The sequence below is a fragment of the Lichenostomus cassidix genome, chromosome 14 (genome assembly GCF_008360975.1).
Source record: "Lichenostomus cassidix isolate B80296 chromosome 14, HeHo_3.0, whole genome shotgun sequence".
Lineage (NCBI taxonomy): Eukaryota > Metazoa > Chordata > Aves > Passeriformes > Meliphagidae > Lichenostomus > Lichenostomus cassidix.
In genome coordinates, this window is record NC_139495.1 from 14,908,414 (window position 1) to 14,934,680 (window position 26,267).

Genomic DNA, 26,267 nt, shown 5'->3' on the forward strand with positions numbered 1-26,267 from the left:
AGCTGGGAAGTCTGGGAATGAAGCAAATAAATTTTTTTGTGAAAAATTCTTAGGTCTTGGACCTTAACAAAATACAAACAAAAGCATTAGGAGAAAACCCCACCATATCCATAACTAAAACAGGAACCCATCATTATGGACCCACCTGTGCTGTATGCGACCAAGTCCACCAGAAGACATCAGCCCCAAGGATGACTCTGGGTTTGGGAGGGGTGCCATTGCCTCATGTCCCCTTTCTGAGGACAGGGAGGCCAAGGCTTTCTCGGAGGAGCTCCAGACAGGAATGTCCTTCCCAAAACAGGAGAGCAACGTGCCCTGCATGACTCCCAGCTGAGAGACTCAGGAGGAGAACAGAGAAGCTGCACTTTGCCCTGGGGAGCTGGTGGGGTGGTGGCAGCAGTACCAAGGACTGAGAAGCCACCAGGAAAAATCTGGTGCAGAAGATGGTAAATCTGGGATTTCTGCAGCTTCTGCTCTGCACAACTGGCTGTGCACCCCTGCTGGGGAGGCAAGATGGGGAAAAGGGGGGAAACTCTTGCTTCTTCTGGAGAAATGTCCTCAGACCATCAGGACACTTGGCAGGACAGTAGGTGCAGCAGCCTCCTGCCTGTCCTTCCTGTGGTCACCACAGTGGTGGCCAGGACACTCACACCTGACTGTGCCAGGATCTCCCTACCAGCCCCTTCCCCTTGGATGGGTGAAGGGAGCAGCCCCCATTCCAAGCACCACACGGAGCTTTCCTGGCCAGCACCCTGCTCCAGGAGATGCCATCTCAGTAATTGTGCACCCGTGGCATGGCCCTGATGCCCCAGGGTGTTGGGTGTGTTTGGGGCAGGATGGCTGGGAAGTCCTGGGAATGCCCCATCCCTGTCCTGCCTGGCAGCACCGGGGGCATTGCTGGGGAGGGATAAATATTTAGTGCTGGAGATCTGCAGGTGGACAGCAGCACCCGGCAGAAGCCTCAGCCCCTCACCTGCTCGGAGGCCAGGCAGGAGAGGGATCAAGGTGAAGGCACCTTCACATCTCCCCGGCCTTGAACAGCAGATGAAAGGGGGCACTGGGAGCCAGGGATAACAAAAGGAGAGCAGGGAAAGTTCAGGTCAGGCAGGGATTTCTGGCTGGTGGGTTTTCCACTGAGAAATTCTCCCTGCCTCTTTCATGGTGATGAAGATCCTTTTAATTTTTTTTCTTCCCCCTTTCTCCTCTTCTTCTTTTCCTCTTTTGCCAGGCGGATAGCTGGGAGCCGCGGAGCATGTGATGCATCTTCCATATAGGGGCAGGAGCAAAGCAAGACCAACTGATGGACGCCCTAGGGCCAGACTTGCAGACAATATATAACCTACTGCATGATCTAAAACGCTTCCCACTTCCACAGAGCGAACATCAGGCAGAGCAGAGCCGCAGCGAGGGCAGAGGAGTCCTGCGTGCAGGTAAGTCCCCCTTGTCTCCTTCTCCAGGAGGGTATCCCGGGGAGGGGGAAGGTGCGAGGGACCTGCTCAGTGCCCGGCTGCTGTGCAGGCAGGTGGGATAGGGCAGTTGTTGCTGTTAGCAGCGGGGATTTTTTAAGCCCTTTCTGATGCCAGCGGAGTTCAGGACAGTGGCGGAGAGAGTGGGAGGTGGAATCTGGCAGAACCCAGCCTCAGCCACTGTCCCTGCAAACAGGGACAACACGAGTGCGAGAGCATCCCGGGCCAGCTGACGTTCCTTTACTCGCATTAATCGCTGTCGAGGTTCCCTGGGCTGTGGGAAGCTCCCGGCTCCTGCCCGGCTGCTCTCCGGCATCTCCCGCCCACCACCGTCCCATCCCGGCCGGTCCCGCTGGGGGTCCCTATGCCTTTGACAAAGCGGCAAAAAGAATCATCAAACAACTTTAAAAAGCACTTTTGCTCAGCCTGCCGCCTCCAGCGCCTGCCTGGCTGCCTTCACCTTCCTGCACTGGAATTTCCTTTGCAGGGGAAACTGTTCCCAGCTGGGACCGAAGGGGGGACGTGGGCTGGAGGCAACGGGCAGGCAAAACTCGAAACAAAGTGCTCAGGCGAGGGTTTGTGTGGGTGTGGGGGGTCTGTACAGCCCAGCTGCTGCGGCGTCCCTGCACCACACATCCGGCCCCACGGAGGGGGACCAGGCTCCGTGCCGGGGATAGTTTGTGTCCTGCTGAATGGAAAATCATCCTAGCAACAGCTCCGCGCTCCGCGGGGCCTCGCCGAGTTTATGGCAGGGAGGGGTTTGTTTGCTTTGGGGTATCGACTGCGCCTGATGGTGATGTGGGGGTTGAGAAGCCCTGGCTGTACTTGGGGCTGGGGAACCTCCATGAACTCCCAGACTCTTGGACAAACCCCAGCAGTCCTGGGCAAACGGAACTCTGTAATTGTAATCGGGGTAAAGATGTACAAAATATTTAAAATTAATGTTTTGGGGCATTTGGGCTTATATACCCCCAGCAATTGCACAGATGATCAAACTGCTCTGTGGGTGCAAGGCTGAGGATGTTGCCTTGCCCTGTGCCTCAGTTTCCCCATCTCTGCACCTCCCTTCCCTGGGTCCTGTCTGTCAGCCCCGTGCAGGGGCAGCTCTCCATGCAGTGCCCCAGCACACGTAGGAAGGGTCAGCCCAGGGGAGCATCAGAACCGCTGATGTAATTTAGACTGTATTTAGATAAGGGAACTCGGAGAACCTGCAACGCTCAGTCAGAGGCACCTCTGAGAGCAGAGCCAGCCCTGCAGGTGGCACAGGGGGGTGGCTGTATCCCCACCGCCTGGACCAGGATAGGAGTCACCCCGGCAGCACCCTGCACCCTGCTGTGGGCACTGAGACTGCGGGCACAGCTGGAGATGCCCTTCCTGAAGGCAATCAGGTGTGGTCAAGTTGGGTTTTGGACCCAGGGTCTGACATGTGGGGCCAGGGATGTGCTGGGGGTGGGCAGGGAGTCGAGGATCTGTGCCAGGCATCCTGTGTGGGGTCGGTGATTTGGGCCAAGCTCTCTCTCTGCTGCCGTGAGCTTTTCCTGAGCAAGGAATGAAAATCTGATGGCTCTCAATAACTCAGCGTCAGAGGGATCAGGCAGCACAGGAAGGGCTGGCAGGGGCTCGGGGAGTCCCCTGCCCTTGCCTTGGACCACAGCGGACAAGAGGAGAGAACACCTCGCCCCTTGGCTCTGGACCTTTGAAAATCCTGCCTGGTGGCAAATGCTCTCAGATTTGTGCACTGAAATGAGGACAGTGCAACCGCTCTCCAGCTTTTTTGAGTCCCCTTGGTTGGACCCCAAAATCCCAGCTGTGGGCAGGGCACTGAACTGCTCTCTCTGGGTGCACAGGAACCGAGTGTGGCAGGGATCAAACAAAATCTCAGCTAAATCAGGCCGAGTTGGTACTGCCAGGTGCCCCAACCTTGTGCCACTGGCAAAGCAGGAGGTCCCCAGTGCTGGACACTGGTGCCCAGACACGGAGAAGCAAAGACGTCAGAGATTTTTTTCCCCCTCATGGTATTAGTTAATCCGTTTCTCCCACCACTTTTCTCCTCACTGTTTTTCTCCTCTCCCACCCTTCCCACACTTCAAATTTGTGACAAATTTCAGGGCATTTTCAGCCATGGTGATGCCCAAAATCAGCCCTTCCTGTTGCCCCAGGCTCCAGACTGGTTTTGGCCAGCAATGCTGGTTTTGTTGGAGGGGGACATCAATAGCATGAAGCCTCCACTCCAGCGCCATCACTTGATGTTCCCATCTCGATGAGCACCATATGGAGAAGATTTTACTCCTTCAGTGCCTTACCCTGATCCAGCAGTTGTATCCTGGGTTTCTCAGTGACAGGGCTGCGAGGGCATTGCCTGTAGGAACCACCAGCCCTGCTAGGACCAGAAAAAGCACTGCTCCTAAGCTGAGAGCAGGACTTGTGTCCCTGCTCTCCTGCCAGCATCAGCTCTTGCTGGACCTGGAGATGCCTCAGCTTGCCTTTCCTGGTCTGGGATGTGATCTGGGTTGCCCACCTTAGTGCTAGGTTACCCCCCTTGGAGCCCACCCTTGTACTTGGGCTGTGTCTGTGTTTGCATCAGGCTCATTATTATTTGCAATTATCATAATTATTTCTGATTGGAGTGGTACAGAGGTGTGGGGCTGGCAGAAGGGTTGATGGGCACGGAGGGCAGAGTTGTTGCTATTCCACAGATCCTCCTTATGGTCCTGCAGAGCTTGGGAGGAGAATCCATTATGGGATCTGGGGGAAAAGGGACCGACTCCATTTCTGACATGCTGTATGGCAAGGAGCAAGCTGCGAGCCTGGATGGAGGGACCCACACACAGGGCAGGGATTTCGGGGGATCTGATCGCTCTGAGGCATCCAGGGCAGTTTCCTGGGCATAACATCAGACATCCCATCCCAAAGCCGGGGCAGGTATCGAGCCTGGCACTGGGAGTACTGGGAAGGGCTGGCAGAGGCATCCAAAGGGCTCCTCTCCGGGATCCAGGGGTTTTCCTGAGCACGACATCAGCCACCCCATCCCAAAGCTGGGGAGGCACCGAGCCGGCACCGGGAGCGCCGGGAAGGGCTGGCAGAGGCAGCGGGGCTGGCACAGCTGTGTGGCTTTCAGAGATACTTGATCGATAGCTCCTTCCTCCCACTCCCCCCGCTCCCCCAATCCCCACATGCATTTTTCATGCTAACCCCTCCTGGGCAAAGGCTGTCTGCGCAGGAAAAGAAACAGAAAAAAACACAAAACACAACAAACCGCAACCAAAATCTACGTTTGTTTCTCTGGTCCCCAGAGATTGTTGTAGTTTAAGGGCCAATCTATAGATTCAGGGCTGGGAATATCTTTGCTCCATGAACAAAGAGGGATGAAAAAGCTCCCCGGGGCTTTTCTCAACCTTCTTCAGGTTGGCCCAGAGCTGGGAAAGGCTCTGTACAGTGAAGGATCTAATGGTACAACACTGCCCGAGCAAACTGGGGAGGCTGGAAAGGGGAGCTGGGCTCCTTTGCAGCTCTTGCTGGGTTCACAGCTCTCCCAGGATATGCTGGGATGCTGTGGGCAGTAATGGGGCTCCCTCACTGGGGTACCAAGGCTCTCCAGGACTCCTTGTACGGCTGCAAGTCAACCCGCACATGCAGAGCTGGGTCCAGGGTAATCCCGGGACACAGTGGCTGGGAAGGCGATGGATCCCTGGACTGATCCTGCCTGGCCCCAGGAAGAGCTCAGATGAAGGTTCGGGTATTTCTCAAAGTTAGGAAAAAACCTGCAGGGTTTGAGAAAAGGGCAGCTTTCGGGGTGAACGCCCTTCTTTGTCTCCTGTTGTCAGTGAGGGGGGTTCCCATTTTGCTCCCCACTTTTGGGTGGCAGCAGTAAGAGCCGGGAGCATTGCACAGCCCATGTTTCCCCAGTGCTGGAATGCTTCTGTGCCTCTCCTTCCCATCACCGGCGCCTGCCCAGCCTGCACAGGGAAGTCGAGAGCGCTGGGCGGCTGCCTGACCGTGTGGCTGTGCTGAAGGACCGACCCTGGGTGAGGTTCCCGGGATCCCTCCAGACCCACACTCCCCACTGCATCTCTGGCACCCCACTGCAGGCACAGCAGCGACTGCTCCAGCCCCGTCACCTCGGGAGCGTGTCGGTGCCTGTGACACGCGGGGCCAGACCCGCCTCCCGAGGGTTCGCACTAAGGTGATTCCAGCAGCATCCCAAAATTCCCCTTATTTCCCCGCGAAGCCGATGGCATATGGCTCCCCCCACCCTGCAGCGGTTTCTCATCCGTCAAGAGCCCGGGCGGCGCGGGCAGAGTGCGGGCAGGCACAGAGCATCCTCCCCGCAGCGCTCCCACCGCCCCCGGGACCAGGCGCAGGGGACGCGGCCGCACCGAGACGGCGTGTCCGGGATCCAGAGCACGGGAGCGCTTCCCGGCTGACGGCGAAAGGGCACGGGCCAGAAATAGAAGGGGCAGGAGGACGCCGTGACCTTTCCAGCAGCCGGTGACAAATAAAACTTTCCGGCTACCTGTAGGAAGGCGCAGGGCAGGCTCCGTTATCGGCTCATCAAAGGACGACGTCCCCTGTGAGCAGGACAGCCACAGCCACCGCGCCCGGCGGATCCCTGGGATGAGCCTGCCGGTGCCTGGCTCCAGCGGGTGTAGGGATCCAGACATGCGGGGGCTCCGGCCACGGCCGGGAGCTCTCAGGATGCTCCTGGAGCTGAGCAGGGAGGGAGGAGAGGATGGCAGCTGCCACCAGCGCGAGCAGGAGGGCAGAGCAGGAGGGCAGAGAGACATCTCTGTGGTAACAGGGTCCTGGGGGTCCTTTGGGATGCTCCCCTTTGGACTCCCTTGGACAGGAGAGGATGGGATCTCCCCATGCTCAGCCGTGTGCTCAACGCAGAGGGTCCGGATTCAAGACCCACCCCGGGTCCACCTCTGCGTCCATGCACAAGGGGATACCCAGAGACAGCAGAGAGTGGGGATGCTGCAGCCAACCGGGGGGCCGTGGTGCGCTCTGTGTCCACCAAAGCGCTCAGAAATGTCCCCGCAAGCCCCACGGCAGCAGACGCCAGGAGGAACCTGCGGGGGAGCAACCCTCATCCCCTCCTCTTCCCCCCTCCGGGCGGGATGCAGTGGCATCCGCTCGGATGGAGCGAGGCAGCCGCGCTGCCCCCACCCCAGTTGTCCCCCCGCTCGCTGACCCGGGCGGGGGGATGGCAGCCTGCTCCCCCCGCCCCCCCCTCGCAGATGGCGTGGGCAGCCAGCACAGGTGGCCCTGCGCCACGGCAGATTGGGGCCGGCTGCCTGCGGAGTGCCCGGGAAGGGCTGTGTCCCTGCCACGCTTCGGGGACAAGAGCAGAGCCAGAGCCCCCTCATGGCACAGGGGGTGCAGAGCCAGGGGGGTTCCCGCAACGCTGTGCCCAGTGCTGCATCCAGCGCTTCAGCACTGACACCACAGCCCTGCAAAATAAACCTAGGATGTGGACAGGTGACAGGGAGCTCCTGGGTCAAGTGTGAGGGGGGACACAGGGTCTCCTCTCTTGGCCCCAAAGACATGGGCTGGTCCAGAGCATCAGGAGATTTTTGGGAAGGCCCGATTTCAAGGAATTGTATTAAACAATGCCATGCCGGGTCAGCCTGACACAGATGTCTGGGCTGGATCCAGCATCTTGTGAGGAGATTCTCAGGATACAGCTTCCCGTGGCCCTTCCAGCCAGGGCACCGCAACTGAATGGTCTGGGGCTCACTTCTAGGAGAAAAGGACCTGCAAGGGGAGAAGGGGAGCAGCCAATCTCTGCATCACCGCCACGGGGGCTTCTGTCTCTCTCCACGGGTGATGGTGCTCAGCCCACACGGGGAATGAGCTCCAGGGTGGGCACGACATGGCAGTGATGGTATCAGCTCCAGGTGGGCACAGGGTGGGGATGATGGTGGGACTGTCCCAGCTCAAGAGGACCCATCCCGTGGCATAGAGAGGGATCTTGTGCTGGAGATGTGGTGCAGGAGCTGTCAGGGCAAGGGTGGTGGCTGGTGCAGGTAAATCATTAATGCCGGAGAAAACCAGGTTGGCATCCTGCCCATCATTCGTCGATAGGAAAAGTTGATGTTGGAAGGGGAATATTCACAAATAACCTTCCCCTCCCTCCTCTGCCTCCCCTCTGGGGGCAGAGGGCTGGAGAGAGGAGGCAGCCCGGAGCCACGCACGCACCCAGCCCCAAACCAGCCTCTTGCCGAGCACGTTCTCTTCCAGCCCAGCTGGTTTTGCTCCCAGCCTGCTCCGTCTGTGCACATTAAAGCTTTTTCTAGGTCTGAACTGCTTTTGGCAAGCCAGGCTCCTGTTGGTCCCCACCACCCTCCCCATGGCTGCTCCCCCCGATCCGCTCCCCGTCTGGCTCCCGCTCCCCCTCCCCGGTCGAAGCCCTGCCAGGGACATGGCAAATCAGCGCGAAGCCTGCGGGGCAAATCGGTACAAATGAGACCAAGCAAGAGGGTGGGGAGGGACGGCGAGGGGGGGCGATGACTCCTGGGTTGGCGCTTCTGTTCCTGAGTTTGATGTTTCCTGCAAACAACCCTGTAAATGCTCGGCAGTGGCTTCGGACATCACCTGCCCCCCGCCTCGGCGGGCTTTGGGGACGCTGGGTCCCAGACAGGGAGACAGCCCTCGCCCCGCTCCCACAGCCTCCCCGCAGCCTCCCGGCCCTGAGCAGGGACCCAGCCGGGACGGGGGCCGAGCTGTAAGTGCTGACATTTCAATCTGTTTTGGGGATGGATGGGGTACGCGGAGGGTGGAAGGTGCTGGAGGCAGCGGCGGGTCTCACTGCGGGTCTGGGCAGGGAACAAAACACACCAGGGACCTGGAGTGGAAAACACTCCCCTGTTAAAACTGCTTGGTCCTGCCAGCTTTGCACTCTCCCAAATAAATTACCAGGTATCTGGCGGTGCCAAGGGAAGCCCGGTGCCGCGCCACAGGTTGGGGCTCTGCCGGGAGCAGGAGCTCGTACCTGGAGCGGGGATGAGCAAACCCACCGGGAGCAGGGAGGCGACTGTTTCCCAAGTGATGCTCTTTGATCCCGCTCGCTGGTATCTCTGCAAGCCGCGTAACTCCTGATTATTAAAGGCACTCGGCACCGGGGAGGTCATATGGGGCCTTTCTGCTTGGGTTGCTCTCCTAATGACATGTCCGACTGCCTTCACCGGGGTCTGCTCACGCGAGTCCCTGACAATAGAAAGTTTGTGGAGGATTTTGGATGCTTTCCCCGTGACCATGGGGTGGTTGCAGAGGTCTGACTGGTTTCCCCACTGAAAAATGAAGGGATACATTGGGCAAAAGGAACCATCATGGAGGAACACAGAGGGCAGGATAATTTTAAAGCATTTACCTCTCCGTGTTTGTGTAATAATCAAAAAGATCGATGATTGTCTGCAGGTTTGGAGATGTATGAGTATTTACAATTGTGAAAAATTACAAACCAGGAGAAGGAGGAAATTCAGCAGTAAGACAGTATTATCCTTGTTATCCATATTTTTTTTCCTCTAAATCCTTCTTAAAGGAAGTGAAAACTAAACTGAATTGTTGAATTGCCAGAGGAGGTGAGTTACTGAGATGCTTAATGGTGTCAACTAGGAATATACTTCCTCACGCCAGGGAATGCATGTTTGTAGGAATTTCGACAATTAAATCAAAAGGTCACATGACAAGGAACAGTTCGCAGCAGTCAGAGGCTTCCTAAAAAAAGGCAAGGAAATCAGGTCAGCGAGGCCCAGCTGTGCATTAGGGTGGTGGCAAATCCTTGGACTGACTGGCACGGGGAGAAGTTTTTGGCACCCACTGGATGCTGCTGCCCTGCTCTCACTCCTCCATGAGGATTTGGGTTCCCCTCTGTGAAAATCTGGGACAGGAGGTTGTGGATGTGTCACCCCTCATCCCCTTAGGTCTTCTCACCCTTTTCGGGAGATCCCACAGAATTTCAGAGCTCTGCCCGACCCGGAGGCTGTGGGAGGACCGCGGTTTGAAGGGCGGATGCAGGAAGACCCCCGCCCCTGCACAGGCATTTTGGGCACTGTCCCAGCAGCTTCTCCCGGCACCTTGCAGGCACTCGGGACCCGCAGGAGCACGGCTGCTCGGCCATTCCATCTCGTCCTGCGGCACAGCACAGGTTAACGAGCTGTATTCCCGCTCCCCGCACCAGCTAATAACATCCCTGCCTCCTCCCGGTGGCTTTGCCTCGGGCCCTTGTTACTCCTCCTGGTAATCCCTTGGCCACTACAGACTTCGCTGGGCAATTTGGTGGCCAGTGCTACCTGCCCGCTCGGCGTCCCTGCATCCAGTTACAGCAACATGCCTCGGCTGCCGCCCCCATGCTGCAGCCCCGGCACTGCCCAAGGTGCGGGACCAGGGGCTGAGCAGCTCAGGCCATTTTTGGAGGCAATGGAGCTGGAGACACAGGGAGGATCCCAGCAGGCAGTATCACCTTTGATCTGCATTAAAAACCCAACCAAACACCGTTATCAAGTACCAGGCAGAAGGCAGAGAGGTGCCTACTGCCCATGGGTCAGCCCACAGCACTGCAGAGCTTCCTGCCCAAGAATAAATATGTATTTCAAGACTAAATACGTGTTTTGGAGAGAAATCTGCCTGCAAATAGGTGTGATGTGTTGCCTGTGTGCTTGGGGTCCCCGTGGAGCAGCCTCCCCCCTCCTCTCTGCTGGCAGCAGGGTATCCCCCCAGGAACAATCCGAGTTTCTCTTCTGAAGGGTTTATGAGTGTCCCCATGTGCTGGCCCTGAGCCAGGGTGTCCCATCCCTGCAAGAAGGCTTCTGCCTTGCAGACCTCCTCCACATTCCCTGGAGTCCATCCCAACCAGCTTCTCTACTATGCAATTTCCCTGCTGTTCCCAAGCTCTCCCAATCAGAATTGGATCATTTCCCCTTTAGATTTTTATTTAGCAGGTGGAATTGCTTGTGCTCCCCCAGAGATGGGGAGGGAGAAGCAGGGGATGTTCCCACTTAGGATCAGCAGTGGGCTGGATTTCATGGATGTGGTCACCAAACTGCACCGCTGTTGCTGCTGGATCAGCATACCAAGCACCCCTCACCCACACCTTTTATTTTATTGGCTTTTATCTTACATATATCAAGTTCCTTGGTCCTTTGAGGTGGCAGCTCCTTGGTGGCTGGTTAGACCTTGTAATGGCTTAAACATCTCTCTCATGGCTCCATCCTAAAATTGCTGGCTGGAGCCAGTTCTGGCACCTGGCAGACTGGAGTAGGGATAAGTCCATGTCCTCCTGGGTGGGGGCCCAGCATTGCAACAGCCCCCCTTTTCTATGAATAGTTGAAATCATGGCCCCATCTTGGCCATGTTTTGGCTGAAGAGAGTCCTGTAACTTAGAAGAGAGACAATCTTCGGGGATTACCCTGGGAGAATAAGATCCCAGCCAAGAAAAAGAAGCGTGCAGCAAGGTCTGTTCCCTGTGACTGATGGGCCCCTTTCCTGCCCTCCCCTGCCCACCTGAGCTGGCAGAAGAGTCCATCAGGAGGGAGGCAGTGACTGAGTGTGTCTGCTGGCAGGTCTGTGTCCTGAGGGTGTACTGAGGAAAGCTTTTGGCTGTGTGGGGCAATCCCAAATGAGGGCTGGATGGCTGCCACCAGCAATGCTCTGCTTTTTAAGCCCCTGGTGACAGTGACACAACTCAGAAAGTCCCAAGAGGGCCAGCTGTGGGACAGCCAAACCATCGCTGGACACTGCTGGCTCCATCCCAGGCTCTGCTGAGATGTGCAGAGGTCCTGCAGGGTACACAACAACCCCTGGCCCTCCAGCACAGGTGGCTCAGACCCACCAGGGAGCACCCATCTTGGTCTCTGGGACAGCTGTGAGGCCTCCTTGAAGTCCTTTCCATCTTCATAGATGATGAGAAGGTGCCAGGGTGAATTTACTGAGGGCAAATTGTGCCAGAGCAGCACAACTGCCCACTATGAGGAGAGGACTGGCTGCCAGGACAAGGGAGGGAGAGAAACAGATCCTGATAAGTGACCTTAGCAGGGCCCCCGACATGGTCTCCTGCAGTGTCCTCATGGCCAAACTGGAAATGTAAAGACAAGGTGGGTCAAACACAGGCTGGACTGCCAGGCTCCATGAGCTGTGCAAGGTGCAGCTGCCAGCTGGAGAAAGGGAATGGCAAAGTCCTGCATCTGGGATGGAGTAACTCCCTGCAGCAGGGCATGTCCTGCCAAACGGGCTGTAGATTTACAGAAAAGGAGCCACATCCAAGACATGAGTAGAGCCAGAATCTTGACTGCCAGGAGCTGGACCAAGACAGGAGAGAGTGGAAAAGGCTCTGAAGATAGCAGGAAGCATGGAGAGAAGAAAGGGTGAGGGAAATGCTTGTGATGTCCTTGTGTGCAGCTCCTCTCCTGCAGCAAAGGGTAAGTGAGGACACAGCAATGGACACAAACAGAAGCAGGAGAGGGCTGGGCTGCAAGGCAGGAGGGTGGCAGGCAGAGGAGGGTTGAATCCCTATTCCTGCCTCTAGAGGATATCAGGTGGATTTGAACTGGAAGAAGGTGCATTTTCTGGTGGGAAGATGGAGATTGATTTTGTGGACTAGGACACCTGAGCAGGAAATATGGGAACAGCAGGTAGGAGAGACCTCAGGATGTGAGAAAGGTCATACCCATATGGGAACATTTGGCCATCTTTGGTGTGTCTTAGGAGACACAAGAAGAGGTGGGCTCTGCCAAGACAGGAAAAGCAAAGCAGAAATCTCCTTTCTTTACCATTCCCATCCCCAGGGCATTTAAGGAATGTGAACTGTCCAAGGATAAATGGAAAGTGAAGAGGGGAACATTTCTAGTATGAGGAACTGGGCTGTAGAAGTTTGGGGAGCCTCAGGGAGCCTTTGGGTTGGTCAAGCGGTGACTAGATGCACCTCATTGTGTGACAGAGCTCATTGCTTTGCAGGGGAGGTGGCAGAGGATGTGGAATCTTGTCCATACCCAGCCGAGGGATCTGTGCTGTGTAGGGCAGAGAGATGATCTAACCTCTGCGTCCACACTGGGAACACTCATGTTTGGTCTGTGGTGGGAGGGAGAATTGGATTTTGGGAATCAGAGTTGAGCCCCACATTGCCCTGCTTGGACCGCAGCTGGTGTGCCAGAGCAGACAGAGGGGACTGGTGCAGGTCACCAGAAATAGCTTCTGGAGATTGCCACCATCCCCAGAGGTCCACCAGATGGAAGGCTGAGAGGCAACCTCTCAGCACAGGTGGTCACAGACAGTAGGATCCATCCTGTGCTGTCACACCAGCAGGAGAAGGAGAAACCTGTAAGTGGGAAAGGAATTTCAGAGGTCATAGAAACTGAAATAAGCTATGGAATTTTTTTCTGGAAACAGGAAAGCCCTACACGTTATAGGCATGTCACAGACTTTAGCCCATAGGATGGCTGGACCTACCTTCCTCTTCCAGCTGCACACACTTCTTAAGCCCCCCAGCTGTCTCCAGCTGTCCATCCTCTTCCCATGCTCACCATGCCAGCCTGGACACCACCTCCTCTGCACATCCCTGGGTGCCAGCCACACTGTTGAGCCCACCTGAGTTGCACAGACACCTTCCCCTCTGCACCACCCCCACCTGCACATTTTCATTTGGAGATTGATAATGTGTTCACAAATTTGGAAATCAGTTTGCCAGTGTGCCATTGAGGTGCTGACTCCACTGCTGGGAGCCTGTGGTCTCCTGAGGCTCCATTAGTGGTTAGAGTGGAGGTGGAGGAAGATGTAAGAAGATCCCACAGTGGGGCCTGGGCAGAAGCTTTGCGGGTGGTTGATATAATGTGGAGAGACAGTCTTACATCTCCTCACCAGAACCTGCCTCTTCCCCCGAAGGGCTCGCAGCAGGATAGGCTGTGGGAGGGAAAGCCTTTTGCGGTGGAGGACCCTCACGTCTCTGGAGAGTAGCCTGGAGGCTGTGACGGCCTGATCTCATCTCTCAAGGAGCCTGTGAGTTGTTCTGTGAGTGTCACAGGCAGACAATGACGTCTCCAGCCCATTGCCACTTGGTTGAACGCTTTTCACGGGGTGTTGGGGTTGCCCCAGGGAGCCTTCAGGCAAACTTTTTGTGGGTGGAGGCTAGAGCAGAGGTCAGACACACAGCAACACTTCTTGAGCAAGTGCACAAATGGGAGAAGATTTGACCCAAAATTAGGGAAAACTTGTACATGTGAAGGTACCTTGGCTCCAGCACATGGCAGGGTTAGTAAGTTCATCACCTGGCTGAAGGACACCTCATGCCAGACAACCTGCATATCCAAAGGCAGCAATGCTCACAAAGATGGACCCACCCTCCTCTCTGGGCTGGATTTTGGGTCTCACCAAAATGCACCTGGGGGGAGAGCTAAGCTTTACCAACCAGGAACTCCAGATGCCTCCAAATGCTGGAAACCCAAAGGTTGGGAATCCAAATGCTTCAGATTTGTAGGCCACGACTCTGACTTTGTCTTGCTCTGGGGATGTGAAGCATGTGGTTTGGTGAGCCCACATATGGAAACACAGAAGTGGTGATGAAGAAGCCTCGCAGCAGCAGAGCCATGCTGAGCTCTGGCCTTGCACATGAAGAAGTGGTGGGTGGGCAGACATGGAAAGATTGGCTGTTTGGAAGACACAGGAAACCCCAGGCTCTTCTGAAGGTAGGTCGTATGGGGAAGAGATTCTGGTGCCACAATTGAGATCAAGCTGGAGGAAGGCACAGCTCAAGGTGGGAACAGTTTCAAAGCTGCTGATGTAGGGACCCAGAGGAGGAGGTGATGGGACAGCCTCACACAGTCACTCACACAGCACCAGTACAGGGTGAGGCTGGGGAGGTGCAGAGCTCCCAGCCCCACCAGCCACACTTGTCTCCTCTTGCCGAGTGCCTGCTGCTTTGCCATGGCCAATTGCCTTCATCCCAGCTCCGATAAACGCTTAAAAGCTCAAATCACACAACCCCAGGCTATGAAAACGAAAAGGGACCCGATAGCCGCTAATAGCCGAGCAGCCCCTGCGGCAAAAGCGTGTAGTGTAGGGAAAGTGGTTTGCATTGATCAGTGGCTCCACACCACCCGCTCCCCTGCCGCGGTGCTGCCCGGCTGCTCCAGCTACGGCGCTGGGGAAAACGGGATGAAACCCCACGGGAATTTCCAGAACGGCAGTCCGGGTAAAGGCAGAAGCGGGATGATTTGTGGGTTTGTTGTGAGGTCCCATCGAAGGGCCATCCTTCTGCTCCACAGTGTCCTGTCCTGGCACGGTCACCAGGGCAACGCATGCCTGGATGACAAATGGCAATGCTGGGACCACACAGACTGGAGTGATGCTGAGCCCCAGGAAATGAGTGACCTGGACAGCTCGGAAGGAAGTAACTGGTGGATATATGAGCAGGCAAGAGTTGTCCCTGTGGCTGGTGCTGGGTGAGCAGGGCACCACCACTGAATTCCCACCTGTGGGGGGTAGGACCAGCTTGTAAGAGACCACAGGAATCCTCAGCTGCAGGACGAGGTGCAAGGCAGGAGTTTCATCGCCACCACACTAAGTGGAGAAGAACTTCCATGCCTTTCTTGAGCCCATTCCTCCATGCTGTGTCCTACAGCCATCTGGGAAAGGTTGAGGGCAGCCAATTTCCATGGGAGCGTTGCAGCTCTCTGGCAGCCTCCCAGTCAGCACTGGAGCACTTGGAGGTCAGCATCAAAGACAGGATATCAGTTTGAGACATGGGGTATTTGCTCCAGCCAGAAAAGCTCTTGCAAAAGCTATCAGGACAAGTTCACATGCCCACCTATGGGTGGAGAGGGTTTGTATTGGTACAGGAAACCCATAGGACTGAGTCCCTTCCTGCAAGTGGCTATCACACACCAGGAGCAGGCTCAGGGAAGGGGATGGCATCAGGGAGGGTTTGGCCCTGTGTCCAGCTTCAGCCTTTAAAGGAGATGGTGAAGCAGGGGTGTGGTGGTGAACCATGTGTCTGGAGGGTGGACAGGGACTGTGGTTGCTACTTCCACCAGTCAAAGCATTGGGGGGCATCATGTGAGACTTGTGGGAGCAAGCTGGAGAATGAAGCTCCGGGTGGTGCGCCCAGAACTGCCTGCTGCAGGATGCTTCAGGGGCTGAACATTTCCACAGCTTCCTGAGAAGCTCAGATTCAGAGTGGGGATGTGCATTCCATGTGCTCCATCCAGCAGCAGCCAGTCTGCTGGAATGGCTGAGGGATTAGGAAAATTGGAGCGGTACCATAGATGCCTGTCCTACATCCTGGAAGTTGAGTTTTGGATGTTATTAAAGACAGGAGCTGGATGGATGACTGAGGTGCTGTGGATCAGCTGCCCCAATGGTTCTGTGCCCTTCCCTGCGTCCCTGTGGCTGGAGACCAGGCTGAGATTTTTTTAAGTACTGGAGCACCAGGGACTGCAGATCTCTTTCCTGGGCATCTCTCTTCTTCCTTGCCTTTGTCTCTCCCTCTCTTTCTTCCCTTGCCACTCGGCTCCCTCCATCGGAGCATGCCCTCTCCCCTCGGCAGTCCCGGGGAGGAGAGCAGGGATGCTGCAATTCCCAGGCACAGGTGCACGATCCCCGCCGCGCGCTGCCCCCAGGCACAGCCCCCACCGCCGCAGCTGACAGTCCACTGGAAATAATGTGTTGTGGCAGAGAGAGACTCAGCAGACCACGAAGATCTGCTGGTGCGGGAACTGCTCAGCAACCAGGAGCCACAACGCCTGTCTCCCAGCTCCGCAGGGCCTGAGCCGGCTCTGGGGATGCCTCCACTGCGCCCGAGCCTGCCTGGCTCACACGCAGGGCACTTCCCATCTCTCTCCCATTCTTTTTCTCTGCTCTCTCCTGTCTTCCCCCCTTGCTGCTCCTCTCAACAGCATTAAGGAGGTGGAGCAGCCAAGCTGCCTGTCCCTACATGGGACATCTCTCTGCCATCCCCTGCACCACCGGGCACAGGAGGGGAACGAATGGCTTTTGCAGCAGCCTTGGAGGAGGAGGATCAGGTGTGCAGGAATGGAACAACCAGTTCCAGTCTTCCAGCAAAGATTTAATCTGCCTCTGGCATATAAACAGCAAATGTTTGTTCAACTGACCTGCAAACAGGCGACGTGCATCGCAGCGGGGCCGAGGCACCCGGCTCCCTGCTCCGTCACTCTTGGTTTCTTGCCCTCTAGCAGGGTGACACAGGGCAGGGGACCAGGGACAGGCAGGTCCAGGATGCTCGCTGCACCCCAGGCTCAGTGGCTGGAGCAGGGTAGTGATGCTCAGAGGGGTCTCATCATGTCCAGCTGCTGCTGCATCCCTTCTGCTCCCCTGGGCAGTGCAGCATGTGAGGAGCTCTCACGGCTCACAGGCATGATGCACACAGGAGGTGGCTGAGGGCTGACGGACAAGTGTGTCCCCGTGGGCAGGGTGCAGGCTGTGAGCACTGAGGTGAACCTGCAGGCGGGAGGCCCCGAGCTCTGCCCGCACATCCCATTGCAATGGGAGAAATCAGCCTGGGCTGCTGCAGGTAAGGGCTGCAGCCCTGGAGCTCTCCTCGACATCCCAGGAGACACAGGTTCATCACAAAGGGACATTTTTGCTTATTTTCTGCATGAGCCGATCTTAGTAGCAGGGTCGACTTCCACCTCAGCCCCCAGTGTGGGCATGCAGAGGGCTGTTCCCCAGCCCTGCCTGCAGCTCAGCCTGCCCCTGGGAAAGCCACAGCACAGCTGTCCCTGTGGCAGGCAGGAAATACACTGCTGTTTGATGACAAACCTCAGAAAGGAATTTGAAAGGGTTCTATGCAGGTAATTCTATCACACAAATGCTCTCACCATGCTCCCAGGGGAAGGGGATATCCCTTGGTGGCCGTGGTGATGAGAGTGGGTACCAGAGCATCCTTCAGTCTGGAACAGCCACTGCATGGGCATGGGGCTGGTGGGACTGTCCTCAGGGACACTGGTATTGCAGACTGCTGCCAGAGCATCCCTGTGTGCCTGGAGCAGATGGTCATGGGGCCATGGGGCTGTGAGAGGCCAGCCCCAAGGATGTGGGCTCACCAGGGGGAGCAGCAGAAATGCCAGCCAGCCGTGGGAGGTGGGCACTATCACGGGGCCATGTGGCATCCTCCGGTGTGGTGCTGCTGCAGGAGCCCCTTCCCAGCCCATCCCACTCTGATCCCAGCCCTTTGGCACTGCGGTGCCAATCTCCCTGCCCTGGGAACTGCAATGCTCCCCACCACCCCTGCAGGGAAGCCCCCCAAGCCATGTGCAGAAGGATGTGGGCTATGACTGGGCACACTCCAGGCCAGTGGGGAGCAGGGCCCATTGCAGGGGCTCTCAGGTTCTTGAGCCGCTGCCTGGACCTGCCCACAGGCCATTCCTTGTCCCAGCTGCCCAAAGATGCAGAGACTCACTCTGTTTCCTCTCCAATCCTCCAAATCTTGTCTCCTTCCCAGAAGCCAGGGAGCAGATTTTTCCTCAAATGGCTCCAGCTGCCACATTGGTGGCAATCTGGAGCTGCTTCTGGCCTTCTCCTTCCTGGACTCTGCATTCCCACACCAGCCTGGCTGCAGCATCTCTGGGGCAGAGCTCTGCCCTGGGACCTGCTGCAGCAGGGAATGGTTTGGCCCCTGAGAAATGAGCCCCAGACACACAGAATGAGCCCTCAAACTTGCTACTCTCCCCAGGAGAAGCTGGTAAGTCCCTCCAGGGCAAAGCAGAGTCTGGAGGGGTGACACAGGCATTTGCATCAGAGTCAGGCACCCCGTGACTGCTTGGCCATCTGTGAAGGAGCCCAATTTCATGACTGTGGAGCTTGTGCAGGTCTGGCTCCTCTGGGAGGAGAAAAGTTGGGAGGTTGTGCTCCCTGCCCACTCTCAGAGCTGGTGGGGGACAGGCTGTGGGACAGACATGACACTGCTGTCGCCAGGGAGGTTGTGGTGGGAAGCACAGAGGGGGCAGCCCAGTGTCAGAGTCCTGCGGGGAATATTGCCTGGACATTTTGATCTTGGGGAAGACACCTGGGAGAGGGGGAGGTGTAGTTTTGGCTGGATTGGTTTTCCAAACCAGATTATCATTGTTCTGGCATAGGACAACATCAGTCCCATGGAGACAGGGAGGCAGGACTTGTTTTCCCGTAGCAACACCAGGTTACAGGCAGTCAGTCCATCCATCCCACTGCCCTCTTTGCATCTGGATCACGCATTCACATGCAGGGTTGCAGGTACCCGAATGTAGCCCAGCTCTGCAGCAGCTTTGTTGCCAGAGCTTTGGAACACCTGGGTTGGCTCTAGCACTGCAGTACCCCAGGAGATGGCAAAGCCAAATGGGTCCATGCCCAGCACGGTATTGGGGCTGCTGAGTCCCTTTTATCCTCTGCCCTCAGCAGGAAAATAGTCCCTGAGCTGGGCTGGGGCTGCCCCAGGGAGGCTCTGACTGGCCAGGCAGGTCACCTGGGTGCCTCAATGTCAGCTTGAGGTGGTTTAGCTCCAACGCCTTTAATAGTGTTTGTTTTCCTTTTCCTCTGGGGTGGTTTGAGAGAGGAGGGTCAATAATGGGATCAGCATATATAGGCATACCTATAAGGTTTGGGCAAAAATTCCATGCCTGGCCTGAGTTTATATGGGAGCTCTAGACCAAGGTCCCAGAAGCTCCAGTCTCTGGGGCCAGGAGGTGCCCATGGAGCACAGCCATCTACCCAGAAGCTGCAGGCACAGCTCACCACCTCCATGCTGTTCTTCCAGGGCACACAGTGCTTCCCGGAGAGGTGTGGGAAGACTCACCTGCCGTGCCCCTCTGTTCCCACCAGGAGCCATCTCCAGGAAGCCTCCACCATGTCCAAGGATGATGTGGGCTGCAAGCTGACCTCGGTCTACAAGCACAAGGAGAGGAAGCCGAAGAAGCCTCACTACATCCCGAGGCCATGGGGCAAACCCTACAACTACAAATGCTTCCAGTGCCCCTTCACCTGCATGGAGAAGTCCCACCTCTACAACCACATGAAGTACAGCCTGTGTAAGAATTCCCTGTCCCTCCTCATTGAGTCCGACTGGCCCTACAAGAAGGGCAACATGCTGCACCCTGAGCTGCGGCTGCTGCACACGGAGAGCTCCCGCCTGCGTGGGCGGCGGGACGAGCAGGACACCTGCGACTCCTCGGCCACCCCGGGAGGCACCAACTGGGCCAAGCAGGTCCCCAGCAGGGACGGTCACGAAGACAAGCCGATGACAGGGGTGGAGATTCTGCCTGCTGAAGGGGCTAGCGAGGAGGGTGCCCAGTTCCAGGAGGAGGAGGAGGGTGTTGCTGGCCTGCTGAGGGAGATGGATGCGGGGGAGAAGAAAGAGAAAAATGAAGAGCCGGGTTGCCAAGGTGACCCAGAAGTGAACACTTTGGTCTTTGGCTTCAAGAACAAGAGGGACAGCAAGCCCTGCAAGGAGGTGGAGCCCGACTTCATCATCACAGATGTCTTCTCCCTCAAGAACCATGTCATGAAAAGCAGGGAAATGGCCTCCCCTGACCTAGATGCTAAGCCAAAGCATTGCAAAGTACCAAAGAAATGCCTAGCCAGTGGTGGGATCCTGATGGAGCAGTGGAAGCTGGTGGCAAATGGGCAAAGGAGGAGCACACCTGAGGTCTCCCCACCTTGTACTGACAGCAACATCATCCCGTGCTACCCCCCTCCATCCTACAGTGACTACCATGAACCTCAGGGCTTGAATCTCTCACTGCTGGGTATTAACTACCCATTGAACCCCAGTCTCTTCTCCTACTTGAGCCCCACCATGGCCAACAGTGCAACAACACACCCTCACTTGGCTCAGCTGCCCTTCCTGGCTTCCACGGCCCAGCTGATGCACCCACACACCTCCCACTTCCAGCCTCTGCAGAGCCCTGAGCGCTCAGCCTTCCTCCCCCGCTTCTACTATCCCCTGCTCTTTGAGCACACCTTCGGTTCCACAGAGAGCAAGATGTCCTCTAGCAAGCCAGACACCCAGCAGCTGGTGGGCTCAATCATGCCCACACAGCCCCAAACCAAACCTCCCAGTGAGCCAACCAAACCTGGGCTGCTGAAGGTTCCCATGCTGAAGACAGGTTTTCCTTGGTCCAAAGGTGTCCGGGAGGAGCCAGGCTCTGAGCTCAGCCACTCTGCCATGCTGGGGCAGGAAGAAGAAGAGAAATGGCTGTCCCAGGAGAAGGAGAGCAACTCAGCTTTGGGCCTCAGCAACCTACGCAAGAAGTCAGGCACTGACATCTACCAAACCATGGTGGGGATGAAGGATGGCGCTTTTACCCATGGCAGTGTGAGGAAGACAGACTTGCCAGTGGTGACCTGTCTGGAGACCAGCAGCCCTCCAGGAAACCCCTTGAAGAGGAAGTTCCCTGCCAATGGGCTGGATTTGATAGGACCCGAAAGGATGATGGCTGGGAAGCTCAGCTACCAGAGCAGGTAAGGTGCCTGAAATCTCTCTGCCTCGTCCTCACTTGAGGCTGACTTCATTTATCTTCATATCCTGCTGTATTTCTATTTCTCCCACTAATCCATAGGATGAGCCCCAGGGGCTGAGCACTCTTCAGGCTGGTGGGCCACACCAGTGCCCACCCAAACAGAACTCCCTGCCCTCCAGGGCCTCAAAAGCTCCCAGGTGCATCCAAGCACCTGGGCTATGTCACACCTGCTGTCTTTTGCGTTCCCCTGTTCTATATAGAGCCAGAGGTGATGTGATGTCTGTGTGGGGTGGACCTGTGCTCCCCAGGCACCAGGAAAGCTCCTCTGTGTCCCCAGATATCCCAGGTTTGCTGGAACAATTGCTGTCTATTTTTAAACATACCTATTTGCATTCCTTTGATTCACCTTCTGGTTTCAAAGCCCAGAAGGAGGGTCACATTCCCAAACATTTCCTTTTACCTGAGGCTAGAAATGTGCACAGCTCCTTTAAACAGAATTTCAGTTCCTCCCCTGGTTGTGCAAGTCCAGCTGTGCCTCCAAGAAAAATGGCACAGTAAACCCACTGCTTTGACTCCCAGAGGAGCTCCCTCTGGAGAAGCTCTCCATGGTTTTCTATCCCCACATGCCATTTCCGTGCTCTCAGGCTAGCCAGAGAGATCCCCTCCAACTGGGCCTTCAGGACTGTGGGATGGTCACTTCCACCAACATTCCCTGATACTCCAAGACGAGTATCCAGGCTTGGCTAGCTGAGGTGGGATCAGCACCATCTCCCCAGACTGGTCTCTTTCTTTGTTAGTGCCATGAAACAGTGTGTGTCAGGATCCCTCCTCCTCTGGGACAACAGTGCCTGGGGCAGGTCCAGTCACGGCTCTGCCTGCTCTGGCCTAAGCCCTTCCTGGAAGGGTTTCATGCAGGCAGCAGCCAGTGGAGGAACCCTGGCTAAATCTGGTGCTGCTGGCTCTGGACACACGCCTGAGGATTTTCCTGTCTTTTTTGCTACTGATTGTATTCACTTCTTCTCTGCAGCGGTTCAAGGGCCAACCCTGGCCACATCCCCAAGGCCTTGGACCACTGGCACTCAGATGTCCTCACAGGCCAGCCCGAGGAACCGGAGAAGGGCAGTGACACCGAAGTCCTTCCCTCTGTGGGTGCTGCCCTGGACCATGGTCTCTGCAAGCAGAGCAGACCCCAAGAGACTTCTGCCACCACAGCAGGGTCTGAGGCCACAACCATGCTTATTGGGGACCTGTCCAAAACCTTGGAGGAGTACCAGGAGGTGGAGAAGAAACTGTCTGATCTGGCAAAAGAGGACACCCCAGGGCAAAAAGAGCTGAGAGACCAGCTGGTCAAAATCCGAAGGGAGCTCTACCACATCCACCAGGCACTGGAGAAAGCCACCAAACCCCATGAGGGGCCACTGGACCTGTCAGTGAAGAGATCCTCAGAAGGTCTGGAGAAGGTCCAGCAGGCCAAGAAGGAGCCCTGCAATGTGAGCCTGGGAAGTGAGAAGCTCCACGGCAAAGACCAAGGGCCCCTCAGCAAATGTGCTGCCACCGGTGAGGCTGGAGATGGCGAGGGGCTGCCCAACTGCCTCCTGGAGGCCGAGAACAAAACCATCGACCTGCTGATCAAGATGAGTCGCTCCGAGAGCCTGCGGGCAGCCTCCTCCGAGGCCCCTCTGGGCGCCGTGATCAAGGCCGAGGTGCTGCCCCTCACCGTGCCCCTGGAGCTGCGCCATGTCATGGAGCCCTACTACAGCCGCACCACCAAGTGCGAGGCAGACTCCAGCGTCCTGCTCTGCTCCGACGGCAGACCCAGCGCCTCGCAGGGCCCACAGCTCCCGGTCAGTGCCGAGGATGGGCCCCTGGGCTGCCGGGCCGTGCAGCGCTCCCTGTCCTGCAGCGTCCCTGGCGACACCGACGCCGTGTGTGTCCACAGCCCCCTGCATGCTGACCCCTAAGTCCACCTTGCTGAAAAGCTCCTGGATCTCACTGACCACCTCATGCTTCACCTTCCCAGTGTCCCACCTCTCTGCTCCTCCTCTTCCCCATGGATGAAAGCTCCACCACTGCTTGGCTGGGACCACATTGTGTGTGGTTCCAGCAGCTCCCCCAGCTGACTCCACAAGGTGTAAAAATCCAGTCCCTGTGCTCCCCCATCACAGACTTTGTGTCACAGACTGTGCTGCTCAGCTCTGCATGTTCCCAGCCTCAGCACTCAGTCCTGGAATTCTCTTCAAAAGGGGAGTCACCAGCAGACACCAAGAGAAAACTGCGAAAAGCACCAAGAGAAAATTGCACCAAGCTTTCATCAAAAGGCTCAGCAAGCCCTCTCATCAGGGGCACTCAGGGACATTTTCAACCCAGTTCCCATAATCTGTGGACAGGAGTGGAACTACAGGTTGTGGTCAAACAGACCATGGCTGTCACCTTGTACCTTGTAAAGACAGAGTGAAGTCCCATGGAGGCTGGAGGGTCACAGCAGGGAACCAGGTGCCTAGCTGGACTGACCCAGAGGCCAACAGTTTTGTGCACTGTGGAGACAAGAAAATCCTGCCAGCCACAATGACAAGTGTGACACAGAAGCCACCTTGCCAGCTCCACACCTGGGTCCTGAGTTCTCCTGCCAGGGACATTTGCCATGTGTAGGGAATGCTGGGCTGTGGGGACTTGTTCCTGTCCACTGACCTCCTTTTGCCTTCACACAGAAAGGACCTTCCCTCCCTCTCTCCCCATGCAGACCAGGTGATGCATGTTCCTCACCAAGGCCCCAATCCTGCAGAGTTCAGCTCCCAGGAGCTCCTGCCCACTAGTCTTAAACCCCCTAACACTGGCACACAGGACAGCAAAATGGGTGAGATGATGCTGCCTTGAACCACTGAGCTCAAGGGACACAAGCCCCAAAAACAACTGTGAAGGCACAAACTTGGCCTGTCCCATGCTGGAACAATGCCAAGCAACCACCCCTGAGCCAGAGCACTGGAGATCCAGCCAACCAGGCAGGTGCCTGCTGCTTGTGGGATCAGCACTGGCCTTCCCAAAAAGCCACATTCTACCTGTGTTCACTGGGGGCTCCTGACACCATTGAGCAGACTGGGACCCACTGCAGGGCAGTCACACATCCCTGTCCCCACCACCTTGCTGAGAAGCACCTGCTCTGGCTCAGGATGTTCTCATGCTTGGGCCAGCAATTCTTGGAGTCCCTCCCTGTAGTGCTCTCCTGGAAAAGCATTTCCTCTCCCATCCCCACTCCATGTTCCGGACATGGTGGGGTGTCCTGTTAGTACCCAGGGCCTTCACCACCTTGGTGGATTCTTCACTGAAATGGGAAGTGCTGGGATGGTGGCCAAGAAAGCAGGACAAAGCACAGTGGCAAAGCTATAAATAAGGGACCTACACAGCATATTCCAGGAACTTTACCCACTTTGGGGCCAAAAACCACTGTGGTGGTTGAAGAAGGCAAGGCCCCATGTGGGACCTGGGACTCCTGGGTATTTTGATGGACCCAGGTAATAAGAAGAGTTGGTTGTTCTGATTCTTTACCTGATTCCTCACTGGACAAAGCTTCCACCTCATCACAGGGGTTATTCCTTGCTGCAAGACTTTGCTTAGGGCACAGAGGCCCATGGGTTTATTGATCTCTCCTCCTTGGAGGAAAGGGTGGGGCGGGGGTGGGGGGGAGGGGACATTCAGAAGGAAAGATGCTCAGCTCAGCAATGTGGCCCTTTTGAGCCAGCTCCAGATCTGCTGATGGGCCATGTTCTACTGCTTCCCAGAAGGGCCCAGGGGAAGGTCACGAGACCTCACCAGAACAGACCCCTGAATCTGGATGGAGCATCCTCAGTCTCAGAGCCCAAGGAGGTGGCATTGACCAGCCTTTCTGGGTGTGAATAGTGCTGTCATCTCTGGATGCCAGAACACCATCAGCACAGCAGATCCTCTCTATCAAGCATCTTGCTCACATCACCCACTCCCAACAGCCTCCCAGTGTCCCTCCAGCCTCTTCTGCCATCCTGTGCTACTCTGTCGCCCCATGCTCTGCTGTCATCTCCCCTCCTCATCTCCTTCACTGGGCCCTGACAGCCCCTGTCCCCCCTGCCAGCACCTCCCTGTTCCTGTATCTCAGGGCTCCCTACTCCTCCCTCTTCTTCCATGCCTGGACCTTCACCCCAATCACAGCAGGAAACCCAGAGGCACAGCCAGCAAGTTAGAGTCCCATTTTCCTGTGACATCCTTCTCTGCCCACCCAGTCTTTACCTCCTCTGAGGAGCAACAAGTGTTATAGGTCCCTCTGCCCACCTGGGAACCACATCTCCTCCCAGTTCCAAGCACCGTTGCATGTTTTTAGCAGATCCGCATCTGAACTTGGGCACGTTGGAGGTCCAGGACACCAGAGGGGTAGCTGAGCTCTGGGACCATCAGCCCTGAGCTTCAGCAGGAGATCCACGCCCAGACCACCAGGCAGTGCTGCCTTTCACCCCTTTTTAGCTGAGATGTTATCTGCACACTGTCACCTTTCTGTCCCTAGCCCCTGACTCCATTCTGCTGCCCGAGCTGGGATGCTGCCCTGCTCTGTGGTGCCCACACTGTGAGCTGGGCACCTCCCATGAGTGGAGCTGGTGCCAGCAGCTTTCCCCATATCACTCACCTTGTCCCTCACCTCTGCAGAAAGCTGGGGGGTCAAGTGGGAGCTGGGGGCTGATCACACAATATTTATTGTTCACAGTTTTACGAATGTACAAAACAAAAACCAAACCATTAAAAGGAAAACCTCCAAGCGGGAGTTGCTGCCAGCTGCTTTGTTCTGTCCTGGGAGCTCTGCGTGCTCCGGCTGGATCCTGCACCAGTCCATGCCATAGTTCCTATCACAGAGCCTCTGTTTTTGAGGTGCCAGGGGAGCCACCAGCAGGATGTACCCAGATGTTGACTGTGTGTGGTCTGTATTTACGTGGGTGGGGGTTGACCCTTTCATTCTGCTGGATCAACACTGGGATCCCACTGGCTTGTCCTGTGCTGGGGAGAGGGGCAGCCCACTGCGTCTGATAGCAGAAGTCAGGCTGAGAAATGTCCTCACAGAAACAACGAGAGTCCTAATTCATAGAATCCCAGAATTCCAGAATGGTTTGAGTTGGAAGGAAACTTAAACCTCATCTCTTTCCACCCCCTGCCATGGACAGGGACATCTGCCACTATCCCGGGTTGCTCCAAGCCCCATCCAACCTGGCCTTGGACACTTCCAGGGATCCAGGGGCAGCCACAGCTTCTCTGGACAACCTGTGCCAGAGGTTCTCCCCACCCCCACAGGGAAGAATTTCTTCCTTACCTGTAATCTAAACCTACTCCCTTCCAGTTTGAAGCCATTTCC

General features: G+C 56.4%; 1 protein-coding gene across 3 annotated transcripts; it reads left to right on the forward strand.

Moving 5' to 3' along the window:
- Positions 1-7,966: 7,966 nt before the first annotated feature.
- PRR35 (proline rich 35) lies at positions 7,967-25,852 on the forward strand. Of its 3 annotated transcripts, XM_085075181.1 has the most exons (4): positions 8,009-8,099; positions 8,132-8,190; positions 19,201-20,903; positions 21,930-25,852. In XM_085075181.1, the coding sequence occupies exons 1-4, from the start codon at positions 8,009-8,011 to the stop codon at positions 22,861-22,863; spliced, it is 2,787 nt and encodes a 928-aa protein (XP_084931307.1). In that variant the 3' UTR covers positions 22,864-25,852. The 3 variants fall into 3 exon arrangements, with proteins under 3 accessions (XP_084931306.1, XP_084931307.1, XP_084931305.1); XM_085075180.1 differs by having other exon boundaries at positions 7,967-8,190; positions 21,930-25,851; XM_085075179.1 differs by lacking the exons at positions 8,009-8,099; positions 8,132-8,190 and having other exon boundaries at positions 18,938-20,903; positions 21,930-25,851.
- The last annotated feature ends 415 nt before the right edge of the window (positions 25,853-26,267 follow it).

Excerpts from the sequence above, each read along its gene's own strand:
- PRR35 (XM_085075181.1), top strand. The coding sequence starts at position 8,009 with ATGTTTCCTGCAAACAACCCTGTAAATGCTCGGCAGTGGCTTCGGACA. Across the intron at positions 8,100-8,131 it reads GCTTTGGGGACGCTGGGTCC|CAGCCTCCCCGCAGCCTCCC; the intron begins CAGACAGGGAGA and ends GCCCCGCTCCCA. Across the intron at positions 20,904-21,929 it reads AAGCTCAGCTACCAGAGCAG|CGGTTCAAGGGCCAACCCTG; the intron begins GTAAGGTGCCTG and ends TCTTCTCTGCAG.